Source organism: Ochotona princeps, chromosome 22 (genome assembly GCF_030435755.1).
Source record: "Ochotona princeps isolate mOchPri1 chromosome 22, mOchPri1.hap1, whole genome shotgun sequence".
Classification (NCBI taxonomy): Eukaryota; Metazoa; Chordata; class Mammalia; order Lagomorpha; family Ochotonidae; genus Ochotona; species Ochotona princeps.
Genome location: NC_080853.1, coordinates 1,630,051 through 1,654,917, shown reverse-complemented (window position 1 = coordinate 1,654,917; position 24,867 = coordinate 1,630,051). Strand labels below are relative to the sequence as shown.

The 24,867-nt window shown below is 40.8% G+C and overlaps 1 protein-coding gene across 1 annotated transcript in view; it reads right to left on the bottom strand.

Moving 5' to 3' along the window:
• Nucleotides 1-24,867, bottom strand: part of SYCP2 (synaptonemal complex protein 2) — a 58,782-nt gene that overhangs the window by 2,599 nt on the left and 31,316 nt on the right. The window contains exons 19-36 of the mRNA XM_058679871.1: nt 22,159-22,228; nt 21,812-21,869; nt 21,238-21,365; nt 20,741-21,132; nt 17,127-17,254; nt 15,733-15,769; nt 12,428-12,498; nt 12,278-12,335; nt 11,854-11,903; nt 11,050-11,107; nt 10,475-10,628; nt 7,675-7,724; nt 7,119-7,289; nt 5,133-5,331; nt 3,514-3,710; nt 1,031-1,115; nt 716-856; nt 139-239 (exon numbers count right to left, since the gene is read on the bottom strand). Coding sequence (XP_058535854.1) covers nt 139-239; nt 716-856; nt 1,031-1,115; nt 3,514-3,710; nt 5,133-5,331; nt 7,119-7,289; nt 7,675-7,724; nt 10,475-10,628; nt 11,050-11,107; nt 11,854-11,903; nt 12,278-12,335; nt 12,428-12,498; nt 15,733-15,769; nt 17,127-17,254; nt 20,741-21,132; nt 21,238-21,365; nt 21,812-21,869; nt 22,159-22,228 — 2,148 coding nt within the window. The remainder of the gene's footprint in view (nt 1-138; nt 240-715; nt 857-1,030; nt 1,116-3,513; nt 3,711-5,132; nt 5,332-7,118; nt 7,290-7,674; nt 7,725-10,474; nt 10,629-11,049; nt 11,108-11,853; nt 11,904-12,277; nt 12,336-12,427; nt 12,499-15,732; nt 15,770-17,126; nt 17,255-20,740; nt 21,133-21,237; nt 21,366-21,811; nt 21,870-22,158; nt 22,229-24,867) is intronic.

The following is a 24,867-nucleotide window of genomic DNA, read 5'->3' as shown; positions in this document are numbered from 1 at the left end:
AACAGCTCAGTAGACAAATCCCAGGTTTTCACATACAAAGGAAAGTTTGAGTAATGGGTTAAACAAGCCAATAATATCACCGGAAGTGGCACACTGTATTGCTGGGCATAAGCCACAGTTTAAAGAATGGTAACTCACATTAATCTTCTTACATTCTGAATCCATTTTCCTTAATCCTTCCCAGTTTTCCACAGGAATAAAACAGCCATTTACTGATGATGGAGATGAATTGTCAGACTCTAAACAGAAGATCAGCTAAAGTTAGTGTGTGTGTTATTACAAACTTAGCCTTGTAATTAAGCTGAGAATATATACTCATTTTTGGCTTATTTGGATAACACAATTTTGAAAAGGCAGCACTAATGTAAAGCAAATTATTCCGATTTATACCAATCCTCCTGGAATGACCATCGAGGCAGACGTTTTTACTCTGCCAGACTCTGCCACTGACTTCTTCCATGCGTTTGTTCACACATGCAGCTAGGCACACAACACGGCAGCAGTCTGTGTTCTAATACTGTAGGAATCAGTGACGGAATGATGCTGAAGGACGTCTCTGAATACACAACATCTTTACAAATTATCCACATAAAGGGAAACTTGGTTCTGGGCTTATTTCATGTTGTCTATACAATCTGCTTTATAGAAGCACTCATTCAAAATCGAAGACATCTTCCAAACACTTGCATGTGACAAAGGATTTGGATCTGCTTACTTTTGTAAGAGTGACGATTTGCACTTTCAATTTTACACAATTTTTTGGGAAGCAGGTTCTCTCTCTCTCCCAGTTCTTCTTCATTAGAATTATCCAGATAATCCGTGTGCACTCGTTTGCGATTAAGTGGTTGAATGGGGCCTTAGAAAGTTAAGAGATAATACTCTTAGTTTAATAACTGTTAGTTTGTTAAAAATCCTGTTCACTTACCTATTGTGTTACTTTTTATATTCAGTATTTCTGGTATATTGTTTGAACTTGTGTATTTGAATGACTTCAAATACAGAACTACTTGAGATCAGGCTAACTACCAACCAGCTGTGTGAGCGGTGCCGCAGGGAGTGTCTGTCTTCTCTCTTCCTTCACCAGACATGGATGGTGGAGATGACGAATGGTTTTCCTAAAAACACATGTAAGAAATTAATCAGGAATTATGGCAAGGGCTCTGATTCACCTTTTGCTATCTCTAAATCCCTAAGTTTTAAATCTTGCCCATTTTTTCCCCAAATTTTATTTTTTCTCTTTCTTGTCATCTGTAACACCTGGATTTCTATGTTTAATTTCAACTCTAATACAGTAATTTCATTGTAGCTTTTTGAACTATTTATGCTTTTCAGTTTTTCTTCAATGTCTTCATTTCTTCGTTCATAAACAGGAACCACAGAAACAGTTTAAACTCTTCTCAGGCCACATTTTCATATCCTCTTTGTTCACTGTGTATTTTCTTTTGCTGATTTGTAGCGATCCCTACTCAGATTACCACTCTTCCTTCACTTAGAGCCAGCTCTCAAGCACAGGTTTTCTCCAAACTGTAAAATTCTACTTGACATTCCGTAGCTTTCAAAGTTATTGGTTTTATTAATAGACCAAAGTACTTGGATCAAATGAAACCAGGGGATGGCCATTTGGCAATAAAAATACAGCCTGGGATGGCCATGCCCTTCCACCTGGGCTGGAGACCAGCTCTGCTCCCAACTCCAGCTTTCCTGCTGACACGCACCCTAAGCGCTACGTGACGGTCATGTGGTTGGCTCAGTGTGACCCCAGAAGACCTGGATGGAGCATGACCCAACCCCAGCTGCTACAGGCCGGGATCCATCTGGAGTTCTAATCCTGGCAGCCTCCCTTTCCATCCAGCTCCCTTCTGCGGCCTGGGAAAGCAGTCGAGGACAGCCCAAAGCCTTGGGATCCTGCACCTGCATGGGGAACCCAGAAGAGGTTCCAGGCTCCTGTTTCCGGATCGTCACAGATCCGGCCGTTACAGTCACTTGGGGAGTGAATCAATGTATGGAAGATTTTCCTCTGTCTCACCTCCTCTCTATATATTTGACTTTGTGATAAATAAATCTTAAAAAAAAAAAAAAGCATAGTTCCATTTCGACCTGCCTGACTTAGAAGTTTCACTGAAGCTTTCATTTAAAAATTTTCTGTGAAGACTAACAACTTGAAAGAATAAACTATTAAAACCCTAGAAATACAAGCGTATTCAAAAGGTTCATGGAAAATGAGTATTATAAGATTTGCACCCAAATCAACTCTTCCAGTTTTCCTTGAACTTTTCCGAGTAACTTCAAAATGGTTAGCTATTTCAGATCTGTCATTGGCTTACTAAACAATCATTAATTCCATATTTTTATGCAGAAGTTAACATATGTCAAGAGAAGGAAATAATTGAGGATCTATCCTGTTTTCAGGTGTATATATCAGCCTATTTAATTTTTTCTTGACTCATTTCAGACAGGAGTACACTGAACTGCAGACAGTGAAGCCAGGATTTAAATACAGTTTTGTCTAACACAACACAATTGAGCTAGACTGTTACAATATACTCTATCTTAAAATTCATTCTAAAAGGCAGAACTCAAAATGCAAAATTACCCATTACATATTTTAACTAGCTCTTCCCTCCCTCAGAACCCTGAGTCCTATATCAAGTCCTGGGACTTTCAAACATACCTACATATTTTATTAATAAATGGCATATAACTCAATACATAAAAATAGCTTCACTACACCAAATTTTTATGAAGATATTAGTGAAAACTGTTTCCAGCATGCTGTTGTGAATGCATTTTGCCCACATGTGGTTTCAGTACCTAAACGCTACAGGCTGTGAATGAGTCATCTCAAGTGGATGCCTGCTTACTGCGGGTAAGGCGAGGCTGCTCTAAGTCGGCCCCACACCCAGGGCTGGTCTGGAAGAGCGTACTGCTCACACTCTTTCCTAGTCTCTCAGACTGCTTAGGCTAACGTGCTATAACTTACTCATAACATGACTTTCCAGTTCAGACACAATTTAAGGATATAACGCTATTCTGGAACAATGGATTGCCACACCACCTTATTGCTCCTCCCACATGGAAGATGGGGTTTGTTAGGTCCACTGAGGCTGGGGGTGATATCTTATTTTTCTCTCCTCCCAAATTAAAAAATCAAATACAAAATCTTAAGTAGGGAAGCAATGCTCATTTAACATTACAGGCTAAGCAGTTACCATCTTCTGATATATCTGTTCCAAGGAAAAAAACTGCATGTGCATGTACATGCACACATGTATACACATATGTCAACATGTGCCTACACGTATGTACCTGTCACATGTGTGCGTATATACGCAGATAAACGCATGCACATACAGACGTGCACATATGCAGATACACACATGTACCTATAAACACGTATACATATATGCACACATGTGTACACACATGTACACAGACACACATATATACACGTGTACATATACACACACGTGTACCCACACACGTGTACATATACGCAGACATACACGTTCTTACCAAAAACGATGGTTGTGGAAGTGGTGAGCTGCTGTGATCTGTGCATAGCAAAGTTTTCTTGGCCGAGTTTACTGAAACCCCAACTCCACTGTTACTGTTGAAGGACTCAGATGAGGAAATTTTTGCACAAGGTGACAAAGAATTCGTTACGTAGTCACACTCCTGAGTAAAATCCCTTTCTGCTTCTTTCTCGTCACCTACATTGCCCCAGGAAACACAAAGAAGAAAACAGACGTCATGTTATAATCAACGTTTGCTTAGAAATAGTAATACTAAGATCTATCAAAGTCTTGAATTTTGCCTATATCTTTAATAAAAACTTTCAAAATATTACGAGGAAATTATGTTTGAGAATTTGTATGACTCTGAAAGATGGACCCATAACAGCATACACGGCACTTAGAGTAAGAGCGTCACAGTAAAGACTGAACTATACTGATCAACCCTGAGTATCACCTTGAGATCATGAAATCTCAGACAACTGTTATATACTGAAGTCCAAGAGGGTATGATTGGCAAAGGGTTGGGAAATCATATGGTCTAACTTCCTAATATAAAAATAAGAAAATTTATTGCTGAAATAAGATTTGTTCAAAAGTCTGACACTTTTCAGACCAAATCAGGGCTTGTACATCGTTTTCTGATTATGTGCGTATCTGAGGCGACAGTGAACATTATGAAAATGAAATAATACAGTTACTTTGAAAGAAATATCTGTGTTAAGTCTTGAACTTTAGTTTAGATCACTGAATTTTAGAAATGTTTTAAGGGCCTGGTGCAATGGCCCTGTGGCTAAATACTTGCCCTGCAGGCACTGCAAACATACATGAGCACCTGTTCATGTCCCAGCTACTCCAGTTCTCACCCAGCTCCCTGCTTGTGGCCTAGGAAAGCAGTGGACAATGGCCCAAAGCTTTGGGACCCTGCACCCGCACGGGAGACCCGGAGGTGGCTGTGGGCTAGTGGCTTTGGATTGGCTCAGCCCCGGACGTTGTGGCCACTAGGGCAGTGAACCAACCGGTGGATGGAAGATCTTCCTCTCTGTCTCTCCTCTCTGTATATCTGACGTTCCAATAATAAATAAATCTTAAAAGGAAAAATAGAAATCTCCCTAATTATGTTAAATATATTTAAGTCAAGTGCATATTGAAATCACATGCCTTTTTTGAACTTTCATCTTATAAGTTACACTTTCCATACTGTGGCATTTGCTGTTTAACTTCTAGTCACAAAAAATTTCACTATCCTAGTAAAACTGTTCCCAAGGTACTAAACACCAAGTTACTAGAATTAAGTAATTAGAAGATGAGGTGCATCTGCTTAGGAGACCCACATCCCACCGTGCAGAGCCTGGGTCTCACTGCTGGTTTGGCTCCACACCCAGCCCCCCTATGAATGAGGACCCCGGGCACAAGGATGCCACCGCAAGAAACTGCTCCCCGTGTGGCAGGCAGGGATCGATTGCCCATCTTTTTCTTAACTGCTGGTTGTGTTGACATTTGAAGAGCAAAAATGAAGTTTACCTATAATCTTAAAATACAATCCACCAAGTTAGTCTTCAGACTCTTTTCACACAATTATAGAAAATCACCATTCAAGGAGGACACAGGGACACTGACATCTCATTACTTCTACAGATGACAGACTCCCAGACGGGGCGGCCGGAGCCGAGTGCAGGCCGGGCTCTCCTCTGGGCGGCTTAGGTCCAGCCGAGGCCCTCCGTCCTTTTGATCTTTTCCTTCGTGTTTCAGCAGGGAAGACTTGCTGCTGCTTCCTTGGCACCTTCCTGCTTTGGGCTCCTGAATGGATACTCGCCTCCTAAATAAATTGGTAACTTATCAAATTAAGCTGGAATACAAAACTTGGGGCAGTAAGCAGTGTAACTTTCTAATGGAATGCATAAGGCAAATTTACCATGTATTAGACTAATAAGTATCATTAAGAAACAATGGGAATACCCCAAGGGTTCAAAGAAGATGACTATATCCACTTTGAGGAAACCACAAAGAATTCCTAGATTTCACAGAGCCTGAGACACTCATGAGCTTGGGAAGCAATCCGGCAGCAGCACAGGAAGTTAAGGAGCACAGCTCTTTGCGTAGTCTTCACAGTTCCAGGCTGTGCTGGAAGAGGGAGGGGCTCATAGCACTTTTATGCAGAGTGTCTGACAACAGGGAGAGTTTGATGAAGGCAGCCATGAAAGGAGGCTTAGACTGACCTGATGGTATGTATGACAAAGTAAAGCAAAATGACAGAAAATCCAAGATCAGTTCTAAAGTCCTTATATTTGCCATGTAAGAGACAACCATGATAAAAACAAGGAGAGAAGGGGGTTTCGTGACTTAAAACCAGCACAGTGGCATTACAGCTGTGGTACAGCGGGCTAGCTCACTGCCTGGGATGCCAACACCTTACAGAGCACTGGTTCTAGTCCCTTTTCTGCCACTTCTGATCCAGCTCCCTGCTAGCATAGCTGGGAAAGCCACTGAAGATGGCTCCGGCCACCCCGGCAGGGGACTGAGATGGAGGTCCAGGTTTGTGGCTTTTGTCCGGCCCAGGTCAGTGCTGTGTCACTGGAGGACTGAACCAGAAGAGGGAAGCTGTCTCTCAAATAATAAATCTTAAAAAACATTAAAAAGGAGAAACACGGAAACATTAGGACAGAGTAGCGGACAGAGATCGCCCTTTAGTACCAGGTTCTCTGGGTCCTGAGTGTGTGACCTCAGGAAAATGCATCTCATTGAGCTTCAAGTTTCTCATTGTATGATGGGATGGCAAGAATAGTATTAATTAGATATATTACTGATGAGATTCTTTTGTTTGAGAGGCAGATCTGACAGAGAGGACAGACAGAGAGGGTGGTCTTGCACCACGGCTTCCCTCCCTGAACTCAGCAACAGCCAGCTAGAGAGCTGAGCTCATGTGAAGCTGGGAGCCACGAGCCACTTCGGGGTCTCCCACACAGGTGCAGCCACCCTCTGCTGCAACCCCCGCCCTCGTGCAGGGAGCTGGGTGCAATGTCCAGGCTGCTGGCACTGGAGCCAGCATAGCATGGGATGCTGGCACTGCAGGGCTAAGTATTAACCTGATGTGCCACCACGCCAGCTGCACTAACGAAATTTTAAGACATTAAATCTATAAAATGTTTAAAAATAGCAGCTGGCATATTGCAAGCACCATGTGTGTGCATATAAATTTCGTAAACATTATTTTAAAAGATTTTATGACCAAGAGGTTAGAAATATGTGATATTAGGAGACCCAAGAAATCAGAAATGGGTACAGGTGGGGAATTGTGTGGGAAGAAAGCAAACACTTTCTGCTTTTGTCAAGATAAAGATCACACTTTCTATCAGGGTAGGCTTCACTGAAACAAAATTTTTAGAAAGATCAATTATTTTAATGTTTCAAAGATACCATCAAAGTTATAATTATGCTAGATTAAGATGTTTTATAACACTAATATCAACTTACTAACTTAAAAAACATTGCCTGAAGATGAAATTTTCTCACATAGAAGACAGTTTTAAAAGCTGCAAAATAATTTATTTCATAAAAATATGTATTATAAGTCTCTTAGAAATTATTAACCTGAATTCCATTTACCTTTCCCTGTAATTTCTCTTTAAATGAGTCTGACAGTTCTTGTTCGCTTTCTGATTCTGAATTGGAGAGATCTTTATAATTTTTTTTGTTTCTTGTTGCTCTTCGTGGAAGTCTGATTCTCCCGTCCGTAACGGTCAAATCTACCTTTCTGGTGATGTGTTTACTGGATTCCTTTAGAAGAGAAATTCCCAAGTGCTGGTATTACTGTTATCACTATTTGACACACAAGACATTTGACTTCTTAGAAATTCGTAGGTGGTACAACCAAATACTTGTTGGAATAAAATGGCCCTTAATTTTTAACAAAGTGATTGCACTTTGTCTTCCCACCCCATTTGTCTTTTCTAGCTTTTCCCACCATTAACCCTGAGAGGCCTGCTGTGTACTCTCTAACCTAAGTAAACGATGAACTCCAGCACACTGACCGCGTGGCCCACCGGCCAGCAGGAGTAACAGCAGAAGTGCGTGCACAAGAGCCAGCGCAGTCATGGGGAAGAACTGCGAGGATACCTTGTTTACAGATTATCATCAAAATAAAGAACATTCCAATACACACCTGTTGGTCTATCATTTTAGAACGTGCTTGTCTCTTATCCAACGATGGTCCTGCAATTAGGAAAATACGGCTACAATTTTCAGATAAGAACAAGCATTAAGTTTTTCACAACATAAAAACTACAAAATAATGTTTGTGAAAAGCTGTGTTATCATTGAACGCAATTCCCTTTCTCTGGCTTCAAGCCATAAGGATGTGGATGTCCTCCCATCCCCTGACCTGACAAATGCTTTCAACACTTCATCCTCAAACCACATCATCTCTAAGGTCTTTCCAAAGGGTGCAGTTAAGAATTGGCAGCTATCACTGGATGATACGACAGTAGGATGTAGCATGATTTAATTACCAATTCACTTTTCTTCTTTATGCTTTAAAGCTCTTTAAAGATAATTTGACATTAGTCAATACCTATGAATTTATCACTCAGCTTAAGAATTAGTCATGAATAATGCTCAAGCTACTTACACAATTCTCTTAGAGCATCCTTTATACTTCTGTTCAACGGCAGTAACTATTCTGAAATGTTTCTTTACTCAACTCACATGCTTTTAAAAAAGTTATGCTTCAAAGAAATACCTCTCTAAACACTAAACTTTATAATATGTCCTGTATTGCCATGTTTCGTTTTTCTACACATCATTCAATTTCTAAGATTTCTCTGAATTACTGATAGTAGCATTAGTCTCATTCCCTTCCAGCCTTCTAGAACAGTGTTGGGCCCAATGCAATGGCTCAGTGGCTAAATTCTTGCGTTTTAACCACCAAGATCCCATAAGGACGCTGGTTCCTGTCCCGGCTGCTCCACTTCCATCCATCTCCCTATTCGTGGCCTGGGAAAGCAGTGGAGACAGGCACAAAACTTTGGAACCCTGCATCCACCCAGGAAACCTAGTAGAAGCTTCTGGCTTCACACTGGCTCAGCTCTGGCCATTTAGGGAGGAAACAAGCAGATAGATCTTTCCGTGTCTCCTCTTCTTGGTAAATCTGTCCAATAAAAAATACACCTTAAAAATAAGAACAGGGCCCAGCATGGTAGCCTAGCGGCTAAAGTCCTTGCCTTGCACATGGCTGGGATCCCATATGGGCACCAGTTCCTATCCTAGCAGCCCCACTTCAGTGGACAATGGCCCAAAGCCTTGGGACCCTGCACCCATGGGAGATCCGGAGGGAGCTTCTGACTCCTGGTTTCAGGCTTCAGCTCAGCTCAGCTCCAGCTATTGAGGCCACTTGGGGAGTGAATCAGCAGATGGAAGATCTTCCTCTCCATCTCTCTTCCTCTCTGTATATCTGACGTTCCAATAAAAATAAATAAATCTTTAAAAAATATATGAACAATGTCATCTTCCAGAAACATTTTAGAATAAAAGTCCTGTGCTCCTGGCCTTAAGCACATGTATTAACTGATTCTACAGTTACTTAAATAATTGATACAGAAGTGCACGTCTATAAAAAGTTACTGATTATCTTAACCTCTAACCTCTTAATCCTATGGATGTCTCTCCTTACACTTCTCCGCGTCAATCTTCTATTTCCCCTGGTTCTGTGACACAGGACAAGAGCCAGCTTTCCTCTGTGCTCCAACTAGCCCAGCACTGCGCTGCCTTCCCACACCCACTACGCTACTTCACATTTCTGCCTCTTTAATGTGATATTCCTACTGATTTCTTCTCACGCATCTGGGTGAAATCACCTGTTTTCAATATTCAGTCTCCTTTTTAAACACAGCGAACATTCTCACCTGTCCTATTTGTATCTCGTTTTAACCCATTCCACCCTCCCATGCACCCCTCCCCTAGCGCGCGCACACACACACACACACACACACACACACACACACATCACTAGCGGTTATTTTTATCCTAAAATAAGTTTGCTTCATTAAATGTTAACTTTAAAGCACAAAACTATCTTGAGTCTCTTAAAAATGAAATACAAAACATATGATCAATTGCTGAGATTGATGTGAATCTATGAAAATGATTATTTCTAACCATAATTTATACTGAACCTCTAATCCAACTACAAAAGATTCACTTTCAAGAAGATTATTAATTTACTTCAAAGAGTTGGAGAGTGAGCAGATCTTCTAGCCATTGGTTGACTAGGGCTGGGCCAGCCTGAAGCCAGGAGCGGGGACTACATCCGGCTCTCCTACATCGTTTAGCTGCTCTCCCGGGGCACTGGCAGGAAGCAGAGCACCTGGAACGCAAACTGGCATCCAAATAGAAGTGGATATCAAGCTGGCAACTCTAGTCACTATGCCACAACACCAGCTCACAAATGATTCACTTTCATAAAAAGAAAGCAGAAACCATATTGCAGGAAAACTGTGGAATATATAGGAAAAAAAGGCAACTAGCTTTCCTTTTGATGCATTTTACTGCATCTAGAGTTGCACGTGCAGCATTACGGGATGTGGAGAAGTGGAAGCGTTGTGCATGTAAAGGCACACAAAATGTACAAGTCCAGACTTTGGTTGCAGTGTGTGGATTTTTGAGTATTTAGTACATTATCCACATAAACTAGCTGAGTGAGTAAATGGTGTGCTGTGAATACACAGCGATGAGAATATTTCACAAATAAATGATAAATCACTTTTTCCTAACATCCTAAATAAAGTCACTTAGAGATGAGGCTAGCCATACTGCCACCCTAGTTCCCCACAGCTCACCACGGCCCCTGCCCTCGTCTCAGGGTGCCTCTATGAACCACTCTACAAGTAGACACGCTTGCACACACCAACGAAGCAGTGCATTAGAGCAGAGGAGGTACAGCATCCCTCTGACAGGTCATTTCTTACTTGATTTCCGACTCTTTCTGGTCCTGCTGTAGTCTAGCAGCTGTGGTTTGGACTTTGGTTCTTTCAGCCAGCTAACTTCGGTCTTGCTGTCATCCCACCTGTATTCTGTGTCAGTATCACTAAAGAGACTTTTCTTTTCTTGATTTCTTACAACCTATGTTTAAAAAAAACCCTTGCAATACATGAAGACATGCATGTGTCTCACACATCACACAAGTTAAGCCCCCTCAAAACTCCCAAATTGAAAAACGTGTCATATTTTATAACTGAATCCATAAACGCACATGGCATTAAATCATTAGTGAAATTTGCATTGTGATGTCAGTGTTTTGAAAGGTCAAGAGCTTCCTTCCTCCTAGGTATAACCAGAAAGCAACCAGACATAACCAAGCATAACTGCGCATTTCTCTTCCTGTCAGACGATTACAACAGGGATGACATGAGAACACAGACGATCACAAAATTTAAAAAGAAAACACTGAATTCTGTTTTCTGTTCCTTAGTATGATTTGGCATTCAAAATTATAAAAAGAAATACTGTTTTTACATAAACATATCAGAATATTATAACTTACCCTTCTATCTTTTGTTTTGATAGAAGGTTCAAGTTCGTCATCATTCCTCAAAGTTCCCCTAAAACAAAAATGTTTTAATTTTAAAATGTAATTTATTCTGATTGTGCTATGACAGCGTGTACTGGACAGTGAAGTCTGAGTTTTGCTTAAACTCTTACAAATAATTACCATGTAATTCAGTCCAGGTCATTTAACATTTAGACTTCAATTACAGCAATAATGTGGTTGGGTTAGACTAAAGTCTTCTGGGTTTTGTGATAAAATATACACCACTAACATCCAACGTGAAGAGAACTGACACACTAGCTTTAGGAGTGCAGAAGAGGAGATCAGGGGAGCGGACTCAAACAAAGATTTTTTCCCCTACTTCTCTGTTAAAAAAACTCTAGGAGCCAGGATGTGGCACATCAGGCTAATCCTCCTCTAAGTGCTGGCATCCCATATGGGCACAGGTTCATTTCCAGGCTGACTCAGTTTCCCATCCAGCTGCTCCCTGAATATGGCCTAGGAAAGCAGGGGACCATGGCCCAGAGCTTTAGCACCCTCCGCCCATCTCAGAGATCCAGAAAGAGCTCCTGGCTCTGGCTCTGGCTGGGATCAGCTCAGGCCCGGCCGTCGCAGCCACCTGGGGAGTGGATCAGCTGATGGAGGCTCTGCCACCTGGTCTCTGTAAATCTGCTTTTCCAATAAAAACAAACAAATCCCAGTTTTGAAAAACCGGTAAGACTGGGAAGAGACAAATACAAAGAAAACATGGACATGCAGATTGGATTTGCCCTCTCCAATCATAACAGAAACACCTACAGTTTCGCTGAATTATCCGCACAGGTTTCTCTAGCTTGGAATTCTTGGACCTATATTGAGAATAAACATTTAAAATAACAAGTTTCTAGTGCCAAGATAAGGCATGTAAAATATAAAATCTTTTTAAAAATAAAAGATTTTATAACATTCTTATAATACTTAAGAAACTAATAAAATTTACTGAAAACAAATACTGTTTTAGACTTAGTGTCAGTAAGGAAAGTGAATTTCTTACTAGAGTAGTCTAAAAACAACTACCCCTTCCCAGGAACAGCAACAACAACAAAAAAACCTACATGAACCCTGGCTGGTTATTTAAATATGGTAAAGTACCTATAAAGAGATGTACATAAAAATACTCTAATGACTATTATAAATACAATAATACTGAATAACTTAAAATAACTATTGATTTATAGCTTACTCCAAGTTTTATAATAGGTTCATCAGCTCCACACAAATTAAAAGTGTAGACATCATTCCTGTGAAAATTAAGGCAATTATTAGCTCCAGTATACAGAATAAATGTCACTCTCTTCAAATAGGAACAAAAACAAACAAAAAAAATACTTACAATGGGTATTCGGAAGTAACATTAACAAAGGTAGTCTCCAGTTTTCTGTAACTTTTTTTCTGAACCTTTTCCTAAGTATAAAAGATGTTTACATGACTTTAAAACCTCTTGATTACTCTATGTGACAAATGATATGCAGTTAATTTTTTCCTGTGTTTTCCAATTCTATTTCCACCAATATCAATCTAGCATTTCTAACATTTACCTTAGATGTAAGCGAAATGAAAACACACCCTAAAGAAATCACCATCATTGTATATTCCATGTTAATTTAGCATTATGCACATAACTATGACAAGCTAAACGTACTGAACGAATAACAAATTGTGACAAATACCACTACAGTGTAATATTATCCAGACTTAAAAACAGTTATTGCCTAAGGGAAATCCAAATTAAAACATCAATGAGGTACCACCTAACGCCAGTAAGACTGGCCCACATGAATAAAACAACACTTGTTGGCGAGGTTGCGGGGAAAAGGGATCCCTACTCCACTGCTGGTGGGGCTGCAGGCTGGTACAGCCTCTATGGAAATCAGTATGGAGAATATTCAAACAACTCAAATTCAACATACCATATGATCCAGCAATAGCACTCCTAGGAATATATCCAGAACACTTGTTTTATGAGAAACCAACATGCACTCCTATGCTCATAGCAGCACAATCAGTAATTGCAAAAACATGGAAGCAACCAAAATGCCCATCAACAGAGGATTGGATAAGAAAGCTATGGTTCATCTACTCCATGGAATACTACTCAGCTATTAAAAAAAACAAAATGCAGTTCTTTGTGGCCAAATGGGCCAAACTGGAAACCATAATGCTAAGGGAAATGAGCCAATCCCAAAAGGTTAAATACCACATGTTTGCCTTAATTTAAGATGATATGATGTTATGTATAACATGTTATGTTTTGAATGTTATATGTTGTGTATAAACTAAAATTGAAGTATAGGTGAGGTGGTCACAGAAGGTGGCTGGGAACTCGCATTTACTTTTAACATACTGGTTACTCATTACTATGTCAATTAATTCCATAATGATGTAAATTTTTGCTGATGGTATGTTGGAGCTTTCAATTGACTGGGATGATACTCTGCTGGCTCTGTCTTCAGACCAGAGAGGGTATACCTAAGAAGCCATTGAACTTGACTGGACAATAAGATGCTGGACTCTATGTTTGGTATACGCTTGCAATGGGGGAATCTCAACTGAACTTGAGCTGTGGTTATGCAACAAGGTGGAGGAATCCACCATGGTGGGAGGGTTTGGGGAGGGGTGGGGAGAACCCAAGTATCTATGTAACTGTGTCACATAATACAATGTAATTAATGAAGTTAAATAATAAATAATTAAAAAAACAAACAAAAAAAACAGTTATTGCCATTCTCAACTAATCATTTTGCTAACGCATATTATCACACTACAGACCTAAAATCTACATTTAAAAAATATTGATGACTTACATAACACATGCTAACAAAAAAAAACAAAATATTGGCAAGTCTAATGTATAATGGTTATATTATTAGCTTTCACTGACTCAGCTGTATACAGATAAATGATCTTTTTTAGTATTCCATAAAAGCTGCATTTCTGTTGTAACAGAATTATCAAACAAGTATGCTTTGTACTTTCACTTCCTTTAAACTCTAAAATAGAAAACTTTTTATGTAGGCTGCGGTTAGAAATATATGTAACCTAACCATAAAACATTGACGCTAGAAGTTCAATTTAATTTTTTAGAAAATGTCACAGATTACTGATAAAAACAATCAGATTTCTTTAATACCCAGTAAGGCAGAAAGAGTAAAACTTAAAATTTTAATTTGTGATTTACCTTCAGTTTATTTTTTGCCTTTGATAATTATTTATACTATTCTTAAAAAGTTTATCCCTCAGGCTAGTGAGATTTCTTTAGTCACTTCTCTGGCACATCCTTCCCAATATAATTCAGCCAGTGTGTACTAAATGTTAGAGAACAAACACAAAAGAGCAGCAATGCTCAAGGGCACGCTGATCAAAGTGAAGTTATTCTAGGGGACACCGAGACCAGCGAGGACGTCACAGAGACTCCGAGACCAGCGAGGACGTCACAGAGACACCGAGACCAGCGAGGACATCACAGAGACACCAAGATGAGTCAGCTCAGCTCCATGCTAGTGAGCAGCAGGAAGTCTGCAGTGGTGCATGCCCCTCGAAGGTAAGAACAAGCAGTGCAGTCTGTGCTGCTTGGGGCACCTACAAATGTTTTCCTAAAGTAGGCAAACTCTGAAACAAGGTTTGCAAGGAGGAATATGGTTATGATGGTCAGAAAAAACAACAGGAGGTTTTGCCAATTCAGTTCAAAGTTCTTTCCAAAAAGCAAAAGAGAATAAAAAATTAAGGATACTTTATGGAACTTCCAATTACTATGCTTCATCAAAATGAGACTTTTCTAGCAAATTAATATTAAGAAATAAGACAGTCTTTCAGGGGGATTTGTGAGTCCCTACTTAATTCTGTGAGCAGCACGGACTAATGGAGACTTCTGAGTAAAAGAATGCTATATGTTTTATAAAGGAAAAATACTGGAATTGAATGTACTGAATGAATTGTTACAGTGAAATAGCAGAAAATACTAGACGTAAAACAAATTACATTGAACTTATCTGGACAATAAGATGCTGGACTCTATGTTTGGTATATGCTTGCAATGAAGGAATCTCAACTGAACTTGAACTGTGGCAATGCAGCAAGGTGGAGGAATCCACCATGGGGGGAGGGCTTGGGGAGGGGTGGGGGGAATCCCAGTACCTATAAAACTGTGTCACATAATGCAATGTAATAAAAAAATGCTTAAAAAAAGAAAAAAAACAAATTATAGAAAGGTAACTAACAATCTAGTTATTAGAAATTAGAACTGAAATCATGATAGAGGAACTGGCATAGAGTGAAATTCAAACCTTACAAATTAAGTGGACACAGGAAGTACTTCAGAGAAATAAATCTAACAATATAATCCTATAACAGTAACATGAACAGTGATTTTTAAAGACAAAATTAGAACTTTAGAAGGATATCACTGTCAGAAAAGATGGGATTGCCAAGAAAAAAAATGGTGCTAAGAATTTACAAATCATGTAGCAAAACTGGTAGGGCTCACACATGTAGAAGCAGCATTTCCTCTGAAAACAGAGGTTAGGAGGGTAAACAGTGCTATGAAAACAGTAACTCTAACTCCATTTCACTACGATTGCATTACAGTGCCAATACATGAATGCTGGCTAGAAGTTTCATGAAGTAATGACTGACACTCACCTTATGGTGCTGTACAGCGGATGTGCCGGGAAAATCACTGCAAGGATTGACAAATGTATAAAGCGATTAAATACCAGAGTCGTCCTCACACAAGCCCTGCACCCAGGGTGAGGCCACTCAGGTCACTAAGTCTATACCCATAGGCTACAGCAGAAAAGCTACAGTGCGACAGACTGCTACTCAAGGAAAGCTAAGTGCATTATTAATTCAGCAGGTAAGCCAAATGAAAAGGAATGGCTCTGTCATGAGTCGTCTTCCAAATCATATAAAGGCCAGATTAAATCTGCATGAACAAGCCCACAAAGATATTGTTACTAAGAATTAATGTTCAGCAATATTACAATGAAGAAACATTTACCATACAAAATAACTCATTTCAGCTCATTTAAATATTGTTTCATTAGTTAATTTAAATATACTTATCCCTCAGATTTAATAGCATAATTTTTTTTAAGATTTACAGATATACAGTGAGAAGGAGAGACAGAGAGGAGCATTTCCATTCAATGATTCACTCCCCAAGGGGCTGCAACAGCTGGAGCTGTGCCGATCCGAAGCCAGGAGCCAGGAGCCAGGAGCTCCTTCCAGGTCTCCTACACGGGTGCAGTGAACCACGGCTTTGGGCCGTCCTCAACTGCCTTCCCAGGCCACAAGCAGGGAGCTAAATGGGAAGCGGGGCTGCCAGGATTAGAACTGGCACCCATATGGGATCCCAGTGCGTGCAAGGTGAGGACTTAAGCCACTAGGCTACCACGCCGGGCCCTAATAACACAATTCTAAAATGTCTGTAGGTCCTAATGATTTCTACAACAGCATGTTTTATCAATCTGTTTTAATATTTCATAAAATGCATTCAAAACACCTAAATTGCAAATTTCTTCTTCCTTTTTTTTCTTAAAGATTCATATATTTCTATTTGAGGGCAGAGTTACAGAGAGGAAAGACAGGTTTTCCACCAACGACCACACTGGCAGCAGTTGAGCCCGTGGAGTCCCGGGGCCTTTCTGGGTCTCCGACATGGGTGCAGGGGCCCAAGAACTACAGCCATCCTCTGCTGCTTTCCTAGGCCCTAGGCAGGGTGTTGGGTGGAAATGGAGCCACAGGGAGGGACTCGAACTGGCAGCCATATGGGATGCCGGTGCTAAGGGAGAGGCTTAGCATATTGCTCCACCACAGCCCTGGTTCCAACAAACTTCAAATTTACCTCACTTCCTGTTCATGAGAGTAGTAACTGTTTTCTATTGGGAAGTTATACCACTTGAACATATATTTAAAATTAACCTTTAATTCTATTATTTTAACTGACATAAAAAGCGTACATAACCTTGTAGGAACTATAAAATACTTCAGTTGCACCTGTCAAAAATATCTATTTCTAAAATTTATGAACATACCTGTCAAGCAAAGCCTCCTTCCCCTTTCTTGCAGACCTAGTGCCGTCTTGTGGCTTGTACCTCCTGTTAATCTGGCTTATTAAGGATTCTGCCGCATCAGCCAAGCCTTGGCCTTTTGACTTTTGTCTCTGAAATGATTTAGTTATATAAAATCTTACTAGTTACCCTTCAAAGGAAAGTAGACTCCCAAAATTAAAAACCCAAACTGGCTCTGTTTGCACCCCACAGAAGGATGCATGATGAGAATCGACGTAACAAGCCTGAACTGGTATGTTGAACCGACAGCAGAGAGCGCCTCAGTGTGCTCCACAGCAGGTAAGGCACATACAACCCGGTTCCTTCAAAACAAACATAAAACCAACAAACTTCTAACCAGGCTAACTCAGGGGAAAAATGACAATCAGGAAAACTAGACACAAAACAGGGCCATGACTGGTAACAGACTAGAAACTAAAACAAAGGAATATTCTAACTTGCCCCTTTCCACAATGAGATGGACATACTCCTTGAAAAAGATATAGTCTGACAAAAATCATATCACTCTTTCATCTGTTAAAGACACTGACCCAATGAAGCACCTCCCAGAGCTGCAGGCACCAGGCCCACACGGCCAGCAGTGAAGGGTGAGGTCTGCCAATCTTCCACAACCCTCCCCAAGACAGGAGCAGAGCAAACACCTCCTGACTCAACCTCCCGGAGCCAGCATCACTGACCTACTGCTCAAACCAATTCCATACTCCCTCATGAGCACAGACACAAGAGGCCAAGCAGAAGATTCTCCTGTGGGACTCCAACCACACCACCCTAGAAAAACACACTGAAAGGATCAATGTTCGTAGGAGTTTGGTGGAAGGGACAGACATGAAACACGAGGCAATTCTGGGTAAGTAAAACTATGCTGTATGATACTTTAATGGCGGGTATGTTACATGTGTTTGTCACAACACAGAATATACAAAGAGAGTGAATTTTAATGTAAATTGTGGCCTTAAGTGAATAATGATAACACATTTAACAAACGCAAGAATATGGGAATGGTTGAAAGATTACAACATATGTCTGCATACTTCGCACTTAAACCTCAAACTGCTCTAAAAATTAAAATTCTAATTTTTAAATGGTAGCATTACAAAGAATTATCAGTGTAATTTCAAGCAATTTAGTTTTCACAAAATCCAACAGTGCTTGAAGATATATAAGGGCTCTTGAAGTGATGTGCTTTTTTCTCAGTATCAGACATGTTCTATCTATGTAGTAACACAGATACAGATTAAAATCTATATTCTGAAACATCCTAAATTCATATTATATATATAATGTACCTATACATATTATATATATAATGTACCTATTATATATAATATATATAGCTCCTATACTATACCTATTATATATATGTGTGTGTGTGTATATATATATCTCCCATAGGGGCTATATATATATATCTATATATATATAATAGGTACATTTTTGTTGACTGTCCCCTCTTAAGATTATCAGGGTTAAGACAGTACGTGGTCTGATTAAAAAACAGTAACAAAAACGAATGTCTAATCTACTCTGGAGTCAGCTGGGACTTTATGGCCTGAAGAGAACATCTGCAATTTTTTTCAAGATTTATTCTTATTTATTTGTACAGCTGAGTTACAAAGAGAGACACAAAAATCCGCATGCTCTGATCACTGCCAAATGGCCACAACGGCCACAGCGGGGCCAGTCGGGAGCCAGGAGCTTCTTCCAGGTCTCTTAGTTGGATGCAGAAGCCCAACTACTGGGTCCATCCCCTTGGCCCTTCCTGGCACCTCAGCAGGGAGCTGGATCAGAACCCGAACAGCCAGCGCCTCAGACCAGCGCCCCTATGCGATGTTGATGTTGATGTCGCGAGCAGAATAAGCTTAACTTTCAAAAGATCAGAGTCCAGCTTGTAAGAGGTTAGGTTTCTGTGCTCCCAGAGAAAGGAATGACTAGTTCAGGCAAAACCTCTGCAATCGTTCTAAACTCTAAAGTAAATAATGTTAAATTAAAATGTAAGGATACTTTTGTGTTTTAACAAAAAGAATCTTACTTAAGACTAAGTAAATTTAATAGTTAAAACAGAAAAAAGGGTAGGCACTGTGGAGCAGCAAGGTTCAAGCAGACTACACCTGCACCCTGCCTGGGAATGCCTGGGGTGTCGTGGCTACCCCGCTTCTGATCCACCGTCCCGCCAGTTCCGGGGATGCAGATGACGGCTCAGCTGACCAGGGAGATGCAGACCGAGCTCCTGGCTCCTGTCTCAAGCAGCCTAGCTCTTGTGAACACTGAGTGAGTAAACCAGCAGGTGGAGACTCAGTGTATCCCTTTCCCTCCTTCTCTTTAAGAAGGAAAAAAATGGAGAGCAAAACCTCAAAAAGAATAGCATACCAGGAACAAGAAAAAAGGGTTCAAAAGGATGTCCTTACAAATCAGGAACAAAAAGTGAGTTGCAGGTTACAAAATACATTCCTTTTAAAGGAGACTGGGCAAGATAAATAATGTCCAATTATACACCATTATAAATTTTCTTTAAATATTTACGCACTAAGACGCCCTAATGCTTGAATATTGCATACGTACTCTAGTAACACCTAGGTCATTATCAACACTGCAGAAGATGGATGAATATAAGAGCCTAGTAAAGCAGGACTGTTTTTGGAACAGCAAAAGGAAGTTACATTATTGGAAGTGGATATGTATTTGGATTGAAAACTTTTCTTACTCCATCTTGATAGCAGTGACAACTATTACACAGAGTATTGTCATGATACAAAGTATCTACAACGGAAGAGAAGTGGGGCTTCAACAAGGGAGAACAACAGCTACAGGCTGAAAACAGACGCTTGCACCTGACTTACACACTTTCCTGAAAAACCAGATCAAGGTTTAATGCACTCAACCAAGGAATGTGCACAGAAATGTAACAAAACTGTGCCAGGACATGCAGGAAAACAAATGTCGAACACAGTCCTTATGCTCTCTTTTTCTCAGATTCATTCATTTATTTTTACTGGAAAATCAGATACAGAGAGAAGAGACAATCTTCCTTCTGCTGATTCACTCCACAAGTGGCAACAACAGCCGGAGCTGAGCTGATCCAAAGCCAGGAGCCAGGAGCCAGCCCTGGGTCTGACATGCAGGTGCAGGGTCCCAAGGCCTCGGGCCGTACTCGACTGCTTTCTGGAAAGCAGGGTGGCCAGGATTAGAACCAGCACCCACATGCGGCCTGGAGTGTGCAAGACAGGCTTTAGCCACTAGCCTACAGTGCTGGGCCCAGTCCTTACTCTTAACAGGTTACTATTACAAAGGGGACATAAGCAGCTTCATTTATAAAACAAAGCTAAGTATTCAAGAGTCAATATTTCTGTAAGCACTCTGATTATAATAAAGCACAGGGAGAAAAGAACTGTAAGACTCATTTATTCTATACATCTTGACACGGCTGGTGTATGCCTGGGATTCTAGAAGGGTACGTGAGACCCTGCAGGAGGAACACACTCTCCGTCACCAGGCTCTGAACAAACAACAAGGATGACACAGTTTACATTCCAGGTAGCATTCGCATGGGGAGACGCAGGTCAAAAGAACCAAAAGCTCACCTGTTTTTGTTTCAAATCCAAGGAAGTCAAATCTTTCTCTGAATTTCTTCGACTTTTCACATTTTTTCTAGAAGAGCTTCTGTCACAAACGTCTTTAGACAGTGTATATTTCTTCCTATAAATCAAAGATTCTTCGACTGTCTTATTTAGAAGAACTGATTTAAAAGTAGTTGCAGATTCAATATGCCAATCACCCTGCTTCGTATTTTCAGAATTACTGTGCTCTGAGTACTTAGGATGAGTTTGTTGCTGCTGGCTTCTGCAAACGCCGACTTCTGTTCTACCTGCCCTGTGTTTCACATCCTTCTTGCATTTCACTTTCTCTGTTTCTACAGAATCCTCAGACACCGAAGAGGATGATCTTCGTTTAGGAAATGTCTCATCAACAATATCTACGGAGAGAAGAAGCAATTCATAAATGTAAACTATGAAACTTGCTAAAATTTAATGTAAATGCTAAAAAATGAATGCTTCTCTGAAGTGTTATTATATTTTACCTTCATTAAACATGTCTGATAAAGCACTTGCTCTCTGTTTATTACAGATTTTAATGTTTGTTACAGGTGTCCAACACGCCAACTTGGAGCACATCTTATCTCCATATATGTCAAAAATACCAGAAAACCTAGAAAATGAATTCATCTGGTTATAAAATGCTATCATAAGACTCAAACTTTGATTTTTAAAATTTAGTCAATATTTAAAGCAACCTAACAGTCAAATAGGGCGATATTTATAAGTCATAATAAAAACTAAAATTACATAATTGACCATATAGAAGCATGAGAGAATGTACTGCTACTGCTGTGGTATCCATCTCAACACACATTTCTCTACTTTCTTTCCGTCCATATTATCACTTAGAAAAAAATAACATTTTTAACTCTCTCAAAAAGTTGTATGGCTTTAAACGGAAAAAAGTAAACACTGTTTCTCATTTTCATAATACTTGAGGTATTATCAATGCTATAATACTACAGCAACATACGGGTCTTTTGTTCCAAATCTGGCCTATTTGTCTAGAATAGCACTCACACACACTGCATTATCTAATGGGGCTCTTATACTCACACAGAGTCATCTCCTCTTCCCACTGCCTGTGAAACAGGAACACCATCCTGGAGCTCATCTAAACAAAGCAAAACTTCCAGTATTTTCATTTGTCCATAATCGGCAAAGTGAAATGGGACTTTCTACACAATCTACAAGGTTCACACTTTGGGATCAAGCTCAGACCCAAATTCCCTGGGCACACACAGCTGTACACTGCCTTGTATATCAGATGTTGTTTGACAAAGCCAAACACATTCACTATAAACTTTGTTTTTTCAAACTAATGAAAACCAACGATTAAAGGGAAATATCTAGGGACCTGTATTATATTTAAAGAGTGACAAATTAAACCAGTAAATACTTACTAAAATTTTGCTTTGTGAATTCAATATCCTTATTTTTTGTCTTTTCTACAGTTGTAGCAGTTTTGATATACTATAAACACAGAAAATATGTTAATGTGAAATCAAATTAAGGCTATTAAATGAAAGCAAATTTTAAGTCAGATATGAAGACTTGATAAGTCTGCTTTGCTAAGCAAAGCTGGGTAGTATCTATGTCCATTTCATAAACATCATGCCCACACTAGCATACTGTTTATCCAAAACTACAAGATAACAACATTCACTGTAGATGTGGAAGCAGAAAGTCTTACAAATGTTCTCATTACGTCCACAGAGAGTGTTATCATTTTCATGACTGGTAATTTCTAGAATTTTTGTGGCACATCTGTTCCTGAAGCTCTCATGTTCTTTTTTTCTTTTTAACTGAAGTAGAGACTTGAAATCTATGTAATATTTAATGATTCTAAAACTTTGGCTACTGTCCAGGTAACATCTTGCCTGCACCAAGCTTCTCTCTTCCTACAGCTGCAGACACACCTTAAGTCAAATAAAAATCCTTGTCTGTTTTAGGAAAATACACCATTTAGTCTAAGACAGTTAACCTCATTCTCTCTCCCTCTTTAAATTATTCTATCCAGTATTTCTCTATACTGTAAGCGAACATTATCAAGTAAGCAGACATGTTTCTGGTGGCTGTGATGACACAGGGCTCTCGACAGTGAGTAGCACAGCCCTCGTTGGGACACTCAACAACCTACAACTTTACACACACACTAAGGCAGACCTTTCAGATCATAACTTTGACTACTTTTTCCCAGTAAAGTATCTTAAATTCTTATCTTTCATCATTCTGCTACATATACTTTTGAATCAAAAAATAACTTATTACTGTTATATAATTTTTAATTAAAAAATACACCAATTGCTTTTTCCTGTATTATTAAGGCTAGCAAGCTTCGAGAAAACTGTAATGTTCATGAACTGAGGCCATGGTAATAACAGCCTTAATTTAGTCCCTCAAAATTGACTACATGTTGTGGGTCTCAAGACGGGGCATCTTGTTTGGATCCCGACTCCAGTTACCATGTGCATGTGGTGAGCTGTCCCTGGGCGGCCAGTGCGCCATTTGGCGCCAGGCTACGTCTGCTGGCTGCCCGGCCGGGGAGCTCTGGGGTTTTGGTAGCTCCAGGTTGAACCCACAGTGCTTTGGGGATGAGCAACAATCCTAAAGATTCCCAATGACAGTAACTCTTCCTCTGAGGAACTTGTAATTACTTAACAATGCTGAGCACTGAACACCAGTTCATGCAAAAGCTAAGGCTCAGGGCTTGTCCAGCAGAATCATATCCTGTTACCTGACATGATGATGGATCAGAAGGGTCACTTTAGGCAGGGCCATGACATTAACTAGCATTCGATAACCATATTCGGGGGCAGATTCTGTGGGGGATGTGTGGGCCAAACCCTGTGGAAATTCTAGCCCCACTGGTTAGCTTAAGAGCTGAAGGGGAAGATGGATTAAGCTAGGTGTGACCAAGGAGCCTGCCATCAATCACAGGTAAAGGAATCCGCAACAGTCTGGACTGGTCAAGGCAGCAGTACCCGAATGCGCATCCTGAATAGGGTGTGGGGTGGGCCGGGCTGCAACGTTCACGAGCTCATACAAGGCCAAATGGAAGGCCAGACTGTGCTGGACACTGGTCTAAAACCTGAGGGCATGTATGAGAACTGGGTCTGGGAATGGATCAAGTGGAGGAACTTGGGAAACTCCCCTGGTGAGTCATAGCTCCCGCTGGCGAACATGTGGTCCAGACCTGGGGGTCGGACAAGCTAGGCAAAGTAGCTCCAACAGCTGGCTAATGTGTGAATTGGTAATGGAACAGGATGTACTGGGCAGGACTGAGCAAACCTTAGCCTACAAGTGAAACTAGAAACCACGATGGAGCACAGGTCATGCCGAGCTAGGCTCTTGCACCTACTGGTCTGCGTGGGTCAGGGACGCGGAGCCAGTGTCTAAGGCAGAGGCTGGGACAGGTTAGGGGCTGAATCAAGCTGAGTCAGAGTAACCACTGGCATGTGCGTGATCTATGTTTGGAAATAGGCCCGGTTGGGGAGCTAAGGGGACACCTAACTGCGGTGAGGTTCCCACCAAGGGGCGTGTGGGCTGGAATGGGGGCTGCGTTTTGATCAGGAAACAGTTGTAGTCTCCCTTGGCACAAGTGTGGACTGGGACTGGATGCACCAAGCTGGGCCAGACCCCAACACCGTTTGGTGTCCTGGAGGACCAGGGTAGATGGGGTCGGACTAGGCTAGGTCTCAACCCCTACTGAACCATGTATGAGCCGTATGTGGGTATGGCCTAGCCGTGGCTGGGATGAAACATCCAACAGCAAGAACCAGATTGGGTTGAAGGCGAGTCAGGAAAAACCTCCTACTAGGACAGGGGGTGAACTGAGTAGGGCTGGCTCATGGACCCCCTGGTATGCGCAAAATCTGGCACTGGGAGGGGTTCTGATGGAGGAGCCTGGGCAACTCCTCTGGCAGGACACAGACCCTGCAGGTAAGCGCAAGAAGCATGATAGGAAAGAGCCCAGAATAGGCCATGGAAAGTTACCCACAGGCATACATTTGGCATGGGTCAGGGGCAGACCAAGCTGAATCCGTTCACGTCATCCACTGGCAAATCCGAGCACCAGAACAGTGTGGGTCGGGCCAGGTTCGGTCACGACA